General features: G+C 43.8%; 1 protein-coding gene across 6 annotated transcripts in view; it reads right to left on the reverse strand.

Moving 5' to 3' along the window:
• Window positions 1–397: 397 nt before the first annotated feature.
• Window positions 398–17,913, reverse strand: part of LOC137511336 (phospholipid-transporting ATPase IK-like) — a 377,608-nt gene continuing 360,092 nt past the window's right edge. For all 6 annotated transcript variants that reach the window (XM_068233975.1, XM_068233976.1, XM_068233972.1 and 3 more), the window contains 3 exons: window positions 11,144–11,282; window positions 8,006–8,136; window positions 398–3,229 (listed from right to left, as the gene is read on the reverse strand). In XM_068233975.1, the coding sequence (XP_068090076.1) occupies window positions 3,053–3,229; window positions 8,006–8,136; window positions 11,144–11,282 (447 nt within the window). In that variant the 3' untranslated portion in view covers window positions 398–3,052. The remainder of the gene's footprint in view (window positions 3,230–8,005; window positions 8,137–11,143; window positions 11,283–17,913) is intronic.

Below are 17,913 nucleotides of genomic sequence, written 5' to 3' on the forward strand. Positions count from 1 at the left end.
CTGTTGCTATCCCAAACCCCACTAAGGTCCCCCTGCACTCTGCAATCCCTCATAAATCACAGCCGTGCTGTTAGGCTGTGTTTACATCTGTAGTGTCAGTCTCAGCTGCTCCCCCGCCTCTTGCATAGCTCCGGTCCCTGCCCCGTCCCTTCCCTCCAATCAGCAGGGAGGGAAGGGATGCAGGCGGGGACTGGAGTTCTGCAGGAGGCGGGGAGAGCAGCAGACTGACACTATAGAGATAAACAAAGCCAGCTCTGACAAGCTGTTTGTCAGCAGCGTGGCTGTGATTTATGAGGGATTGCAGAGTGCAGGGGGACCTTAGGGGGATTTGGGATAGCAACAGAGGCTTGGCTGTATAGGCAGATCCAGCCACTGTATGCAGATAATATTCTTCAAACCCACCTCGGGTTCTCTTTAAGCAGTCAAATGAACAGACGGAAGGAAATTTTCCACAGAACATTTGTTACATATTGTCTTAGTAGTACAATGATTGTCCCCTAACGATTAAAGGTTGTTAGGTAGATGCTTCATAGATCACTCCTTTCGACATCTGCAGGATAGATGGTGTGACCTAAATCTCCAGCAATGATTTGAAATTGGTGGGAATATTCTGTGTAAAATCAAGGAGGTTTAATACCCTCGAGGTTAACATTTTGAAAATTTGATTTTGGGTGGACATTTAAGAGTGCTTTTATGCCTAAGAGCTTGTTCACGCTGGCTTACACCAGTGTGTGTCAGTCAAATGCTTCTCTGCTTTCGCTGGTTTTCACCCCTGCAGGTGTACACAGAGACGTGGCTGAAAGCGAACTTGGAAGCAGCCTGTTGCGCAGAATTCGATGTCCAATCACTTGAACGGGCAACACTTTAACGATGAGCACCGCAGCTGGTGTCGAACGACAAGCAGGTGCATGTGTGAATCGGCCCTAAGTGGGAAGATTGTGTCCCATTGATCATTTGAGAATTTGCAGTTGAGTGCCACTTCAGATTTTCATTGAAAGGGGAGTTTCGATGGGAGTTTATGCTCAAACTCTGAACAAGGTTGGTTCAGCTTAGATTTGGCTACACAATTGAAAATAGGACCAATAATGAATTTTCCCAGAGTTGATGTAAACATTCAACTCTGAGAGAGATTTAATTTTCCCTTGAGTGAGAGTGAGAAAATCATGAATTCTGGGTACTGTGTCTAGAGAACAGTCTTTAAAAAACAAAGGGTCTGAACTGGGGGAAAGGCTGGATTAAATAGCAAGGGTGTAAACAGCCGCTGATTGGTTGACAACTTTTAGTCTTTACTTAAAGGATACCCGAAGTGACATGTGACATGAGATAGACATGGGTATGTACAGTGCCTAGCGCACAAATAACTGTTGTGTTGCTTTTTTTCTTTCTCTGCCTGAATGAGTTAAATATCAGGTATGTAAGTGGCTGACTCAGTCCTGACTCAGACAGGAAGTGACTCTACAGTGTGACCCTCACTGATAAGAAATTCCAACTATAAAACACTTTCCTAGCATAAAATGTCTTCTGTGAGCAGGAAAGAGATAAAAAGGGTCAATAGTTCATAGATTTTGGCTCTGGCATACTTCAATGAATGTGTCATTGAGCAAAAACAATAAAACAATAAAACAGTTAAAACGTAAAACGTAGATTTAAACATAAAATAAAACTGGAATATCTTAAAAAGTCATTTTCAGGAGAAGGAAGATAGATATAATCGTTTATTTCATTAGTTTATTTTCGCCTCGGGTGTCCTTTAAGCGCAAGAACGTTGTACGTGAGGATTTGATCAAGGAGTGATCAATGTATGCAGTGTAATTTTGCAGTGGAGAAACCCAGGGGAGTCCACCCAAGTGAGTTGCAGTAAAGGACGGTTGCAGTAAAACTCAATGTTTCTGGGATGGATTGGTGCATCATTCAAAAACTCTACCTAATTTTGCAGCCCAGTGGTAGTGTTTTAGGTCTGGAAGGCCCAAGCCACCCATCAGTGTTGGTAGAATCAGTACTTTGTAACTGAGGCATGGGTTTTTCTGTCCCCCAAATAAATCAGTTAATATGAATTTGTATATTCTGCAGAAATCCTGGCGGTAGTAGAAAGGGGATGGTTGAAATCCGGGTAGAATGTTCATTTTTTTTTAGAGGCTAGGCACCCACATTAACTTCTTTATAAGTGAGTAACCAAGCAGCTCAGGGTGACCCAAACTACTAGGAATGTATAGGGGGATAAAAGGAACCAAAAAGCCCTCCTACTAAAAAAGCAAAGCTTGGTGTAATTGCCTTCTTAACACCAAGCTTTATAAGTGAATTATGTCAAATGAGTCGTATTAATGTTTTCGGGGTGTTGGAGGAGACTGGAGTGAGAGGAAAAATGCAATTTCGTGCTGATAGTGTCCCAGCCAAAGTTTGTATTTACCTTTTACACACACCAAATAACTCACTGCACAATTAGGATTTGTGATACTAATTACTGAAAACTGTTGGTTTAAAAAAAATTGTAATCCGTTTGTTTATGTTCTTTTCTAGGGGTACCAACAAATGTGTCTAGACCATTTTATCTTTATAAAAAAGAAAGAATTCTTTGTTTATTTTCCAACTTGTTTTGCTTTACTGGATGAGGATGGGGCAGTGGCTGGATAGTGTAATGGTTAAGGGCTCTGCCTCTGACACAGGAGACCTGGGTTCAAATCTCGGCTCTGCCTGTTCAGTAAGCCAGCACCTATTTCAGTAAGGAGTTTCTTGGGCAAGTCTCCTTAACACTGCTACTGCCTACTGAGTGCGCTCTAGTGGCTGCCTCGCAAGCGCTTTGAGTCTGACAGGAGAAAGGCGCTATAAAAATACTGCCATTATTATATTATTATTATTATATAACAGATGCATGCTGGTGTACTTGGGACAGTTGCTTCTATTATAATCGCATTTCAGAAAGCATAAAGTACTTTTTCAATGAGTTGCAAGGGAAGTAAATCATTTGTCTATGTTTGAAGATGGGCCATATTTCTCACAAATAATAAGGTGCCTTGAATTGTATAAGATAGTACATTTCATTCTGCAGCATTACTCATTTTTCATGCAACTCCTGAACTTTCTCTTGGTGGGTTTTCTTCTGTAACTTTCTTTGACTGGCAACAATTTTTCCGTATCCTTCACTATGTGAGAAGGCATAGCTGGACCGTCTTCTGAAATCATTCCTACTGATAGCATAGCATAACTCCACATTATTTGCTTTTGGTGTTGCCTGGAATAGAGAGATTGTTATACAAGATCTATAAAATACATCAACATGGATATTGTTAATAACACAAATAGAGGTCCTGATGCTATCGAGAGAAAAATAGATGCTTTAACTTTCAATACTTAATCAGGATCTAGAGAAGTCCAATAGACCGAGCTGTCGGTGGGGATGGTACTACTAGCCAACAGGGGTGTAACGATCGGTGAAGCGCAGAGAGGATCTGATTACCGGTGATCTGCAGTATCACTGGGAATACAGATATATACCAGATTATAAGTGATCTGCAGTCTCACCGATAATCCGATATATTAGCTAACCTCTGTTCACCTGAGTAGAGTGTAGTGTTTGGTGTAACAGTAACACTTTGAGGACTAGGCCTCAGTGCAGCAAGGAGTACTGCACAGATTCCTTCTGCAGACCTGAGCTCTCCAAGATGGGAGGAGTCAGACTGACAGTAGGAAGGATGTCTGGAAGTGACCCTCAGGAGGAAAGGTCGCTAACAGAGCGAGGAACCGCCTCTAACGGTAAGGTCGGTTCTCGAGGTCGGACAAGCCAGGTCGTACACACACGGACAGATAAAGTACAAGAACAGGAGGCAAAGGCGGAGTCTAAGTACAGGCAGGGTTCAGTAACGGGGTATCAGAAATATCGAGGTACAGAATCAGGAGGCTGAGGCGGAGTCTAGAAACGAGCCGGGGTTCGGCAACAGGGTATCAGAAATATCAAGGTACAAGATCAGAGTTCAGAAGGGTAGTCAAGGCAGGCAAAAGTCATAACAAATAATCACAATCAAACTAGTACTTTAAGCTATCAACAAAATCTAGCTAAGTGTAGGATTACAGCTCCAGCTGGTCCCGGCACACTTGCGGATCTGACTACGGATCTGGGTGCTTCCACATATGTGATCGCACGCCAGACAAAGAGCAAGTGAACAACCAGCAGTATATATACTCTAGGACCTTTCCAGGACCTCCCTAATTGCTGGTCCAATGAGAGCAGTGGAATTTGTCAGCTGACCCAGCTGGTCAGCCGACACCCTTCTAACTGCTATTTAAACTCTGCCTCTGTGCTCGCGCGCGTGTAAGTCTGAATCTTGGTGGACTATCAGTCCCAGCCACACCAGTACTGTCTTGCAATGTATCCAGTGAACTGAGTGCGGGAGCCGCCTCCGATGCGGATTCCGCCGCTCTGCCTAAGCGGCATGCTGCGTTTTTTCCGCGTTGTGACGCCATGCTGGACGCGGAAACAGCCGCCTCACCTTGAGAGACAGCGGCTTTTCCGCGTTTCATCACAAGGGGGCTTCTTCTCTGACACCCCCCCCCCCTCCTCCCATCTGTATGAGATTAACCATTTTCCCCAGGGAGTGCTACAGATTCAAGTTCCTGGTGCTGTTTTAGGGCTGGTTCAGACGGACGTTTGGAGGCGTTGCGTTTGCTGGCGTCGCGTTCAGCAGCGTTCGTGTGCGTTTGGATGCGGTCGCGTTTTTTCTTCCCCTAGGGGGACATTAGCCGTCGCGGTTAACCTCCCCTGGAAGCTACATGTAGCTTCCAGGGGCTCCTTGAACGCCAGGGAAAATCGGGACCCAAACGCCGCGTTTGTGTAAACGCGCTTGAAAGCTTGGTACAAACGCTCCCATTCACTTGAATGGGAGCGTTTAACACCAAGCCCTGAACGCTGGCTGTAAACGCTCTGCAAACGTCCGTCTGAACCAGCCCTTAAGCTGAAGGGGGGAGAGGATCAGCCCACTGTAGGTAAATAATGCCGATCACACACACACACACACACACACACACACACACACACACACACACACACACACACACACACACACACACACACACACGTTTCATCTGTAGGTGCTTTGGTCCTTTTATAGTTATGGTAATATTGGTAGCTTATAGAGTAAAAGATCATGCATCCCAAAACTATGGATTTTTGGGATCATGATCCCCCCCCCCCCCCCGGCTGCATGTGAGGTAGTGTAATGTGGGCAAATAGCTTCAGGATGATTCTAAAGCTATTTGCTATGCTTGTATGTCTGAAGGGGGAGAAGGATTGTGGACTGCCTACCTGCCGGGATAGGGAGGGGGGATTCGTTATACTGTGAAGGGGAAAATGCTGTTGTAATGTATTCACTAGGCTTGATGGGGGGGGGGGGTAGAATACTGTGACAGTCTATATATGCTGGGGGGCGGGGGTAGATCTCGTGGCCGCAGCTGTTTTAAAAAGTAGCTCGTGAGCCGAAAAAGTGTAGGCACCCCTGATCTACAGGCTACCTAGAGATTAGGTTATACTGTGCTGGAGATTATTTCAGAACACAGGTGATCCTGCAAATCTGCCTTGTGTTTACTAAAATGTATACATACTATTTTATTAGACTAGAGAACACAAACCTTGCCTAGGTTATATTGGACAATGATTGCTGAAACATGTACAGGATCTTCTCAAAAAATTAGCATATTGTGATAAACTTCATTATTTTTTGTAATGTACTGATAAACATTAGACTTTCATATATTTTAGATTCAAATACACACAACTGAAGTAGTTCAAGCCTTTTATTGTTTTAATATTGATGATTTTGGCATACAGCTCATGAAAACCCAAAATTCCTATCTCAAAAAATTAGCATATTTCATCCGACCAATAAAAGAAAAGTTAAAACAAAAAAAGTCAACCTTCAAATAATTATGTTCAGTTATGCACTCAATACTTGGTCGGGAATCCTTTTGCAGAAATGACTGCTTCAATGCGGCGTGGCATGGAGGCAATCAGCCTGTGGCACTGCTCAGGTATTATGGAGGCCCAGGATGCTTCGATAGCGGCCTTAAGCTCATCCAGAGTGTTGGGTCTTGCGTCTCTCAACTTTCTCTTCACAATATCCCACAGATTCTCTATGGGGTTCAGGTCAGGAGAGTTGGCAGGCTTATTGAGCACAGTAATACCATTGTCAGTAAACCATTTACCAGTGATTTTGGCACTGTGAGCAGGTGCCAGGTCGTGTTGAAAAATGAAATCTTCATCTCCATAAAGCTTTTCAGCAGATGGAAGCATGAAGTGCTGATAGCTAGCGGCATTGACCCTGCCCTTGATAAAACACAGTGGACCAACACCACAGCTGACATGGCATCTCAGACCATCACTTACTGTGGGTACTTGACACTGGACTTCAGGCATTTTGGCATTTCCCTCTCCTCAGTCTTCCTCCAGAGTTTGGCACCTTGATTTCCGAATGACATGTAAAAGTTGCTTTCATCCGAAAAAAGTACTTTGGACCACTGAGCAACAGTCCAGTGCTGCTTCTCTGTAGCCCAGGTCAGGTGCTTCTGCCGCTGTTTCTGGTTCAAAAGTGGGTTCATGCTTCCATCTGCTGAAAAGCTTTATGGAGATGAAGATTTCATTTTTCAGCACGACCTGGCACCTGCTCACAGTGCCACAACCACTGGTAAATGGTTTACTGACCATGGTATTACTGTGCTCAATCGGCCTGCCAACTTTCCTGACCTAAACCCCATAGAGAATCTGTGGGATATTGTGAAGAGAAAGTTGAGAGACGCAAGACCCAACACTCTGGATGAGCTTAAGGCCGCTATTGAAGCATCCTGGGCCTCCATAACACCTGAGCAGTGCCACAGGCTGATTGACTCCATGCCACACCGCATTGAAGCAGTCATTTCTGCAAAAGAATTCCCGACCAAGTATTGAGTGCATAACTGAACATAATTATTTAAAGGTTGACTTTTTTTTGTTTTAAAAACACTTTTCTTGTATTGGTCGGATGAAATATGCTAATTTTTTGAGATAGGAATTTTGGGTTTTCATGCGCTGTATGCCAAAATCATCAATATTAAAACAATAAAAGGCTTGAACTACTTCAGTTGTGTGTATTTGAATCTAAAATATATGAAAGTCTAATGTTTATCAGTACATTACAAAAAATAATGAAGTTTATCACAATATGCTAATTTTTGGAGAAGATCCTGTACTGTATCAATCAAAGTTCTCACTGTGTGTGCATGCAATCAGGTCTATCTCTCAGGAGATCATTTTTATTGTATCTAAAAATAACTTTTCAGTTTACATTAACACAACAAAAATATGCAAAAAGTTAATAGCAAAAAAATGTTTGGATTATTTTCTTGCTTGCTGAGGGCATGAACAATAGTATGATAAGCTGTGAAAACACCTCCGTTGCGTTTCATGTGAAAGAAGGAACACAACGGATTGGGACAGCAGCGCTGCATGTAATGCTTGCATTGCACCAGGTACAGTGATGCATACAGTCAATGAAAAGTATTCTTTACTTCTACTGTTAACACGGTTGTTCATTGGTAGTGCATTGCATGCAGTTTGCTACCATACTGCAACACTCTGTGAATGCACTGTGAATGTTGCATAGGTAGTGCATTGCAGTGCGGTATGCCGTGTTACAAAGTATCCATTGCACTGCACTGGAACGCACCACTGTGAACATGGCCTATGAGAAATCTCAGGTAAAAATGATTGAATACGGGCCTATCTGTCTAACTGAAAAATGGCTAAGGTGAATATCTTCAGCCTAAGTCTTCCTCTTATGCTCAAAACCTAAACAAAAGACATCTGAACATGATCATTTGGCCTCAGTTAGATTCAAGATTTCTCAGCTTAGACCAGTATACAGTAGTTAAAATTATTTCGTTAGGCCACTGATCAAAACAAATACAAAAATAATCACTTTTTCCTCAGATCTACACTATGTGCCTTGTCACTTATGAAAAAAAAAAAATTGGTCGAACTTACCGGTTGGTGGAGCTGTCTTGATACTAGTCTATAACATAGGCGACAGAATAGGGAAGGAATGATGCTCACAAATGCACCCAACAGCAAAATCATCCATATGTATATTTTGCTGAAGGTATTCACCAATGCACCTAAAATAAATCACAGATTAAATATACACCATATATAGTGAGAGGAAGCAGAACTGCTACAAAGAGAAAGTCCAACATCTGCAAAAGTCTATTTTTTTAGGTTGAGATTATATGAGGAAACCTTAGAACTCCTTGAGTTCATTGAGGATACCTCACCTCACTTCCTGGCTTTTGCAGGCATGATCAGTTAGGTATCCCCAACCCAGCTTATCACCAAGAGGGATTTCTTAAGATGGTCAGGAGTGATATGAAACTGGCACAGTGCTTTGTGGTAAAAATGGATGATTACATTTAGCTTAAAAGCCATGTCTGCTAATGAAAGTATGACTGTGATTGTTGCATGTATTGAAGCATATCTTGTTATATATGACAGTTTAAGTTATAAGGTTACTTTCACACTATATACAAGAGGATTGCAATTGCAACAGTGGTGAAAAGTTGCATTATGCGTTATTAGTGCAATTAGACACATACAGTGAATCCTGCAGTGCACTAAACTTATGCAGTGCCACTGTAATCGTGCACATTATTCTGACTAAACCCGCCACACCACACTGCTGATATAAAGTTTCGTTATTTTGAAGCCTCCTACACACCTTAGATGGTTCTGAGCAAAGGCAGACGTTCAGAACCCCCCTGCCAAGAATCTGTATTCAGTGCCTCAGTGTGAATTTCAGGTTCAAGATCATGAAATGTTTGCTTGCAGACTGATATAAATAAAATAGAGACCCTTTCTATGGAGGGAACCTCAATGTTGCCTGCAATCCACTTTAGAAGCTTATGTCCTCTATTTTTACAATTAAATATTATTATGTAACCTACCATACTTGTTTTATTGCTACTAGAGTTCCAGCTCGCTGCAAGTCTTTTGAGTGCAGAGGGTTGATGATCATTTGAATATAAATTGACCACCCTCCTCAGCAACTGCTTTCCCAAAGCAGGATGAACATTACTACCCTTTGTGCAAACACGTTGTATCCAGTGCAGGAGATTTGGGGGCAGCAGGCACCACCAAAGACCGTAATAGGAATAACAGCTATGGCGGCGCAAGGTGAGTAACTTCAGCGCCGTCAGAAGACGGAGCAGATGTTAGCTTTAAAACACTGTAATTCGGCCGCCAGCAATACCTGGAAGCCGAATTACATAATTCCCTACCATCCACATGGACCTGGAGGGGGAATAGTAATTAACAACGCCTGGACTTGTGCTGGAGCAGGGTAAGCCGCATATCGGCTGTATATATATATATATATATATATATATATATATATATATACCGGTATATACTGTATATATATTTGACAGGACTGTAGTGATGAAAAATTGCATGAGAGGCTTTAAAACCTTTAGCACTGATTCGTGTTTTTATATATAATTGGGGTGTGACAAATGGTAAGTATAGCTCTAACTGGGAAAACCCATGAAAATGGAGTCAGTGCCTTTGTTGTTATTGAGATGATCAGGAAAATGTTTAACTTTGACATCCCATTCCATAATTTTATATAATGGGTCCAATGAATGGAGTTGGACCAACAAAAGATTGGGGCAAGGACTTGTAATGCACTGGTCATTGTTCTTGATGATCATTATGTGACGAGCATCACTTCCTCTTATACTGTCAATTAAATGCCCAGGAGTAAATGTTATGTTTATACAGTGACATGCAGTAGGCAAGTGAAGGTAGGTAGAAGCCTACTGAGTAATCAGCAGCTACTGTGTTTCTTAGAAAACATGAGGATTAATACTTGGGTGAACTTGGAAGTTGCTCTATCCTTTAATGTATTTTCAATCCATTGCGCGCTTCCACACCTGTAGAGATAATCTAATATAGTGTAAACCTGCTTAGCTGACACTGTTAAACTTCACATCACACATCAACCGTGTTGGTGACAAACTATTGTCCACTCGTGATTCCCGTTAGGTCCGTCCACGGCGTCCCGCTACGACCGACACCCAGCCAGTACTTCTCAAGACTTCTGCGTTGTGCGTCAGGCGTACTGGCTCCGCCCTACCCGTTTCATTGTTACGACTCATCAGGAGCCCGTCGTGTCGAGGGTGTCGGTCGTAGCGGGACGCCGTGGACGGACCTAACACCAAAACAGATTGGATCCTACAGCAAGGCCGCTGTGATACGCCAATTCATTCTTCTGGAGTTTGTAAGTGCATGGAGGGCGCGAGGAGCGCAGTGTGGTTTTAGGTGTAACAGATGTGTTGCGCTATGAATTTTCACTATGTTTTATTGAGGAATAAAGGCCTGTTTTATCGTACTATGGATGTGGATTATTGATGTACCTGGAGATCCACATATTGAGCGAGAATTCCACCTGGTTATTGGTGGCTGCAATCTGGTGAGCCGCTCTTGTACTAGAGGTGGTGGGAATCACGAGTGGACACTTGTTTGTCACCAACACAGTTGATGTGTGATGTGAAGTTTAACAATGTCAGCTAAGCAGGTTTACACTATATTAGATTATCTCTACAGGTGTGGAAGCGCGCAGTGGATTGAAAATACATTTAAGCACTTTAAGAGGACTTAACACAGCACACTCCATTTTATGAGTTGGACTTAAGTAAAATTGTATAGTGACTTTGTCATAGTGACTTTTATTTCAGGTAACAGGGGGCGCAGCATTGTTTTGATTTTATTAAGCTCTATCCTTTAAGTTGAACTCCAGCCACATCTTTTTTTTGTTTTAGAGATGGGGATGTGATAAAAAGTGTCACATTTTTTTCCATCGTCTGAAGTCCAGATGGAACGAAGTCACCTGACTTCGAGTCTCCGGAAGAAGGAGAACAGATAATGAGGTAAGAACGCTACTTTAAATTAGGGACAGAGACCAACCAGTGTACTTACTGGAAATATAAAAAATGTTGCTGGATTTCACTTAAATTAGCTCTTACAAAACAAAAGAAGTTACCAAGTGACTCGTGAAATGATAAAATAATTGTGCTTATATCTTTATATTGTAACACATTTACAAAGGACATTTATAAAATACAGTTTTACCCATGAAGTTGAAGTTTTGCATGCTGGTAAAATATGCAGATGGCAGAGTGGTTAGATATGATATCACAAAAAAGGAGACTATGGATACTCCAATAGAGAGGAAAGCAAGTACGTTCCAGGAGGAAAATGCCAACACAGCCTGTGGAGAAAAGTCAAAATTTTACAGTGAGATGGAATTATGACCAATATTATTAAGTACCGTACTTTCGTAAAATGTTATCATGAGAGAATTACAGCAGAGGCTGCCGTAGCTGACTTCCTACCAAAAATGTTAGGTGCTTGACTGCAATGTTGATCCTCTGGCCTTTTTAAATCACTGATCTAGGACAATAAGGCCATGTTCACCATGGTGCATTGAGGTGTAACGGCTGCTTTGTAACATGGTTTACTGTACTGTAAAAACAAGAAAAAAGACATGCCACAGAGAGATCCGCAGCAGCTCCTGCATATAACTCACACAGGCTCAGGATTACCGCTCTGAGCTGCAGATTTCCGTCCCAAGCCTGACTCGAGATTACCGCTAAGGAGGTTAAGGGCCGGTTCACACAGACGCTTGGCAGACATTTACCCACAGCGTCCGGGACTGGTTGTTAAACTCTCCCATTCAAGTGAATCGGAGCATTTGTATCAGGCAAAGTGTGTCGTTTCCCGGCATCTGTATGAACGAGGTGTTCCGATTCCCGATTTTCCCCATCGTTCCTGGTGACTCTGGATGCTACATGCGGTGTCCAGGGTCGATTACCGATGTGTCTTTGTAGATCACGATGGGAAGCCGCCGAAAGCTTGCGAAAACCCCTGAACGGTATGCTGCTCGAAGCTGGGCAGAAGCAGCATTAGTAAACCACCCTAAATCTGGAAACACTTATTTTACCTGAGTTCAAGCAAAGCCTGAGTTCAGCATTAGAGGGAAGGTTCAGGCACGACCTAAAAAAATAAAAATACAAATCCTCTTACCTGGGGCTTCCTCCAGCCCGTGGCAGCCAGGACGTGCCCTCGCCGTGGCCCCGCAGGCTCCCGGTCTTCTTCGGTGGCCGACCCGACCTGGCCATGAATTTGTAAGTCGAATCATCCGAATCATCAAAATGAGTGATTCGGTTCACAAAGGGGGTGGAGCCAGGAGCGGCAGGCCCCCCTCTCAGCGGCCAGGGGGGTCCTGGAAGCAGAGCAGAGATGGATCGCTCAGTTGGAGGGGAGCCAGCCTTGCACAGGAACAGGTAGAAGAGAGAGGGGACATGGGTACCACTGCCAGGTATGTGTAGAGCACATGTGCTGGCTGGAATGTGCTGCTCATTTTAGGCTGTCTGTTCCTAGTTGTGCACAGTGAACAAATGGGAAACTTTTGGCTCAGAAGCACAGCTCGGTAACTTTCTAGACAGCGTGCTGGGCTAGAATGACAGGCGGGGCACTGTGATTGCAGTGCAATATGATCCTCCTGCACTCTGCTCTAAACAGCTGCACTTAACTTCTGGGAATGCTTTGGGGAATGCTTTATTTCACTGTGAGACGTTTGCATTCAAAGTATACAGATGAACATATAGGTGAAATATATGTAAAGCATATGATTGCAGCATGTGGGTATTGTGTGCAAACAAACATTTCTGCTCTCTGCTCGTCCCTCCTCCCTTCTCTGTCCACTCCCTGCCCGTCTCTGTCCACCATCTCCCCTTCTCTGTGTGTCAACCCCCCTCCCCTTCTCTGCCCACTGCAGGGAAAGTCCTGTCCTGCTAGTCATTTCACCCCCGAATGCTTCCCTAGTAAAATGATCCGAGATTCGGATCAAAGATTCGGATCTTTTCAATGATCCGATTCGAATCATCCGAATCATTGAAAAGATCCGAACTTCACATCTCTACGGCTGCCAGGTCGGGTTTCTTCTGCGCTCCAACGTGCGCCTCACGGGGGCGCGCTGACGTCATCGGACGTCCTCCGGGCTGTGCTGCGCAGGCGCAGTAGTTCTGCGCCTGTGCAGTACAGCCCGGGGACGTCCGATGACGTCCGCGGCCCCCGTGAGGTGCATTTTGGAGTGCAGAAGAAGCCCGACCTGGCAACCGGCCTAACCAGGTCGGGTCGGGCACCGAAGAAGACCGGGAGCCTACGAGGCTACGGCGAAGGCACGTCCTGGCTGCCACGGGCTGGAGGAAGACCCAGGTAAGAGGATTTTTATTTTTTTTTAGGTCGTGCCTGAACCTTCCCTTTAAATGACCCTTTTGGGTACATGTTGGCTCAGATTCTTGTTATGATAAATGTTTACTTTATAGATTGGTTAAACCCAGCAATAGATCTGAGAGCAGTCAACAACTGAACTGGTACACCTATAAAAATAAATGCTTGGTTGGTTGCCTAGCATATTCTCAAAGTAGAGGAAAAGAAAAGCCAGATATTGCTGAAGCTGCTTATCTTAGGATATTGTATCAGTGACAGAAATAAATGTTCCAAATAATGCGCTTATTACAGGTGTGTTATGGAGATGCTAATGACGATAAAACATTAGTACAAATGCCAGGAGTACTGGAGTGTTGTTTTTTCTCTAATAAATATGCCCTTTAGCATCACTTTCTAAATCAGGCTTGCATTTGTGTATGGGAAAGCACCCAATCAGGCTTTTGTCCTGAAATGTGTTTCACCAGTCCTAAAAAATGTGGGTTTGGGGAAAGCATGAAAAAAAAAGACTGCTGACAAAATAATTTGGTGAAAAAAAATTCCATTATCCTTATTTGTAAACAAACAGATCACAGTGCACACTTACACACTTGTGTTAAAGAACACTTCACAATGGCATTGGCGTTAAGATATGTTATGATTGGAAGATTGCCTTCATTTTCAGTGCGGCCTCCCTGATCTTATTTGGATATTTGCCTTGTGAAACTAATGACCTGAGCCCGCAGCATCTCTGCATCTGTAATAAACATCTCCCCATAACATTCTATGATGCAAACACACTGAAGTGAGTAGGAGGTTGATAAGACCTGGAAATTGCACAGACTATAGCTGAGTACACACATCAAATAAAAATCTTTGCAAACTATGGAATTAATGTGCCACCAAGGTTTGCCAGTGAAGTTTGAAAGACTAAAGATAGTTATAAAGATGCTGTACACATGCAAAAGATCAGTTCATGCAAAAGACAGAAAAATTCTTTTGTAGTCTATTTCCTTTATTCTTTTGCATGCATTCTTGTGCGCACAACAGTTAAGAAAGATCTGGAGATCTCATATACACCTTGTTTAACGAACAATCATCTGCATATCAGACCCACTGGGATGAATCTGAAATAAATGAGAGATAAATATCTTTCATCTGTATCTTTTGAGGTCTTTTGTAAACTTTTTTTTTTTTTTTTTTTTACAAAGATTATCTTTGATCTTTCATTTTCCAAAGATTTTCATCTCATGTGTGTAACTAGCTTATGCTACGTAAACACCAAAAAATTTTTCCAATATGTCCGATCTGAATTTCAATCGATTTTCCAATTAATTTCCGTACACTTCTGTGGAAATCTATGTTGGACATGTTGGAAAAAATCGATCTGGCAAGTCAATCTTCCAGAAAATTGTATGCTGTGAAGACAAACTGACAGATGTGAGCAAGATAGTGTTTTTGAAATTCATTCTCCTTCTGCTCTTTCCAATTTCCAGCCATACAGAATTGTCCATTAAAATGCAACTCAAGCCAAAACATTTTATGTTAGTTTGTTATCAAAGAGGATTAGATCCAGTGGGATTTATTTTATTGTTGCCTGTGCCCCTTTAGAGATATTTCTGTTGATGAATTGTGGACACCAGACAGATTGGGAGCTGTATTTCAACAGGTTTTGTGTTGACCATGAAAGAAGAGTTGGGGGAAAATCTCCAGGGTGGTATCTGTTGTGGTGTGTACTGCAGTACTGGCCACATACGCAGAAAACTGGTGGGCAATATCTGTTTGCTTTAAAGTTTGTGGACCTTTTTGACGTTTCAGCATAAATATTACCTACAAAAATTATATGTTTATCATTCAAGTGCAAAATCATGACATAAAAAGCGCAATTAACCACTTAACGACCGCCTAACGCCGATAGGCGGCGGCTGGCCGTAAGTGGAATTACATGGAAACTTTCCATGTCAGTTCACGGAGGATGTCTCCGTGAACAGTCTGCGAGCTGCCGATCGCGGCTTGCAGGCTAAATGTAAACACGCGGGGAAGAAATCCCCGCTGTTTACATCATATGGCGCTGCTGCGCTGTAAAGGAGATCGGCGATCCCTGGCCTCTGATTGGCTGGGGATCGCCGCATTCTGATAGGCTGAAGCCTGTCAGAGGGGACGCACGACGGATCGCCGTCCTGCGCCGCCCAGGGGACGGAGGGGAGGGAAACAGAGGGAGGGCGGAAAACGCTGCGGAGGGGGGCTTTGAGGAGCCCCCCGCAACATGCAGGCAGCCGGCGGCGATTAGACCCCCCCCTGCAGGACATCCCCCTAGTGGGGAAAAAAGGGGGGAAGTCTGATCACCCTGGCTCAAACACGATCTGTGCTGTGGGCTGAATAGCCCACGCAGCACAGATCAAAAGAAAAGAGCCCGGTCCTTAAGTGGTTAAACTAATTATCAGGCCCGGATTTAAATCACAGGAGCCTATAGGCACAGATGTCATGGCACCCTAGACTTCACCCTCCATGCCATGGCGTCGCTAGGGAGGGTGCGGAGGTGCGATCCGCACCCCACTTGACACTGAGAAGAGTGACAGGCTTGCTAATGCCAGCCTGTCTATAATGACAGGTATATCGCATTTTAGTAATCGGCCGGGGTTCCAACGTTTTGTCCTACATTGTCGAAATGTCCTACGCTAATGACAGAATGATGGAGAACTCCATCGAGGTGACCTACAAATCAAAATAACCTACCATGGAAATAGGGAGCTTGTTTATGAGTTTCACTGTATGTTATTGCTATTAAGGTAATAATGGAAATAAGTATGAAAATGTAGCAGAAATAGATGATTCATCTATGCTCAGGGCGGCTGCACGGCCCCTAGAAAGGGGCCTGCTCATTGGGACACACTTGCCGCTGCACTCCCTCCAGCCACAGGCTATTACTCCGCACACCCGTAGGGTAAACCGATGAGGGGAAATTAGAAAACCTAAATGCACATGTGCAGAGTGGGCGTGGAAAGTACTGAGCACGCGCAGAAGAGAAAGTAGGCAAAATCGACGCGTAGGTCAAAACGTTGGAGCGCCGACTCCTTGCCACAATTTACATTTGCGCATTGCTGTGGGTACAGGCAGAAGAAACATTTCCCCTTCTCTCCAGCCCTCCAATCAGTAAAGGCTTTTACCATGCTGGTGCCTCTTTCCAGCCAATGAAACAGAGAGGCAGCCAGCTGAGAGCCCGCCCACACAATCCCCGGGAGACCAGAAGAAGCTGTAGTAGAGAGCAGCGTGTGTGTGACAGGCGATCCTCCTCAGATTCTGCTGTGTACCTTCTCCTGCAGCCAGGTTCACATAAGCGTTCCTGTCTAGGCATAATGTCCTTTGTTCTGATCTTATCTGTATTATTGTTATCTCAAGTAGTTCCACTCTCTGCACTTTCTTGCTGCTGTTTGCCTCCTCCCCCTGCCCTTTTTATTTACAGGTGCTTAGCACAGGCACATTCTTTTTCTCTATGGGACAGCTTATTTTCATTTCAACAGCAATTAATTCTAGTTGGATATACTGTATTGTATATTAGTTCATAGTACATGAATTATTTTTTTATTTCATGTATTGTTTGTCAGATTACTGCAAGCTTCAATATATTAACTTTTAAGGTGGCCATACATCAGACGACTTGGTGGCCGATTGACCATCCGATTCGATTATTATAATCGAAATCGGATGAAAATTGTTGCTGCCAAATGCATGCCTGGCTGACAATGCAACCAATTTCGGTCCGAAATTAGTTGCATTAGTCAATCGGACATTCTTAAAGTGTATGTATGTAATGTGTAAATGTGTGTTTATACATTACCTGTCCTGTGTTGCGGTGTCCGTCCGTCTTCCGCCTCTCTTCAATCAGCCACATACATGCTGACATGATGTCACACGCAACATGTATGTGGATAATTGAAGAGAGGCGGAAGATGGATGGGCACCAGGACACAGAACAGGTAATGTATAAACGCACATTACAGCACATATAACACGCACGCACGCACGCACGCACACACACACACACACACACACACACACACACACACACACACACACACACACACACACGATTTCATGCTGATATTGATCGGGTATCGGCCTGCAGTGTATGGGCCAGCTGACAGATCTCTTTCCGATCAGATTTGAGCAGAGAGAAATTTGTCTCTTGGTGGAATCTGCCCATCATCGCTAGATTTATGGCTACCTTTAAGGTGCCCATAAATTTAGTTATGTATGGGCAGATCGATCAAGAGACAGATCTCCCTCTGATCGAATCTGATCAGAGGGAGAGAGATCTTTTGGCCGCCCGTACACCGCAGGCTGATTCCCAATCAATTTTAGCATGAGAATCAGGAATCGGCTGCCTCCATCGCTGCCCCCTTAATGTAAATGTGCCGCTCGGCCCGTGCATTTATAGAGTCCACTGTTGCCTGCCTCAGTGCCCATCCATCTTCTGCATTGCCACCATATATGGCTACTGGCATATAGCACTATGGGCGCGTGTGTGATGTCATGTGCTATACCCCGGGAACAAGTGAGACATGAAAGCAGAAGATGAACAGACACCACAATGGGTAACAGTGGACAGGTAAAGTATAACTGCATGGGGG

The sequence above is a fragment of the Hyperolius riggenbachi genome, chromosome 1 (assembly GCF_040937935.1).
Source record: "Hyperolius riggenbachi isolate aHypRig1 chromosome 1, aHypRig1.pri, whole genome shotgun sequence".
Taxonomy (NCBI): Eukaryota; Metazoa; Chordata; class Amphibia; order Anura; family Hyperoliidae; genus Hyperolius; species Hyperolius riggenbachi.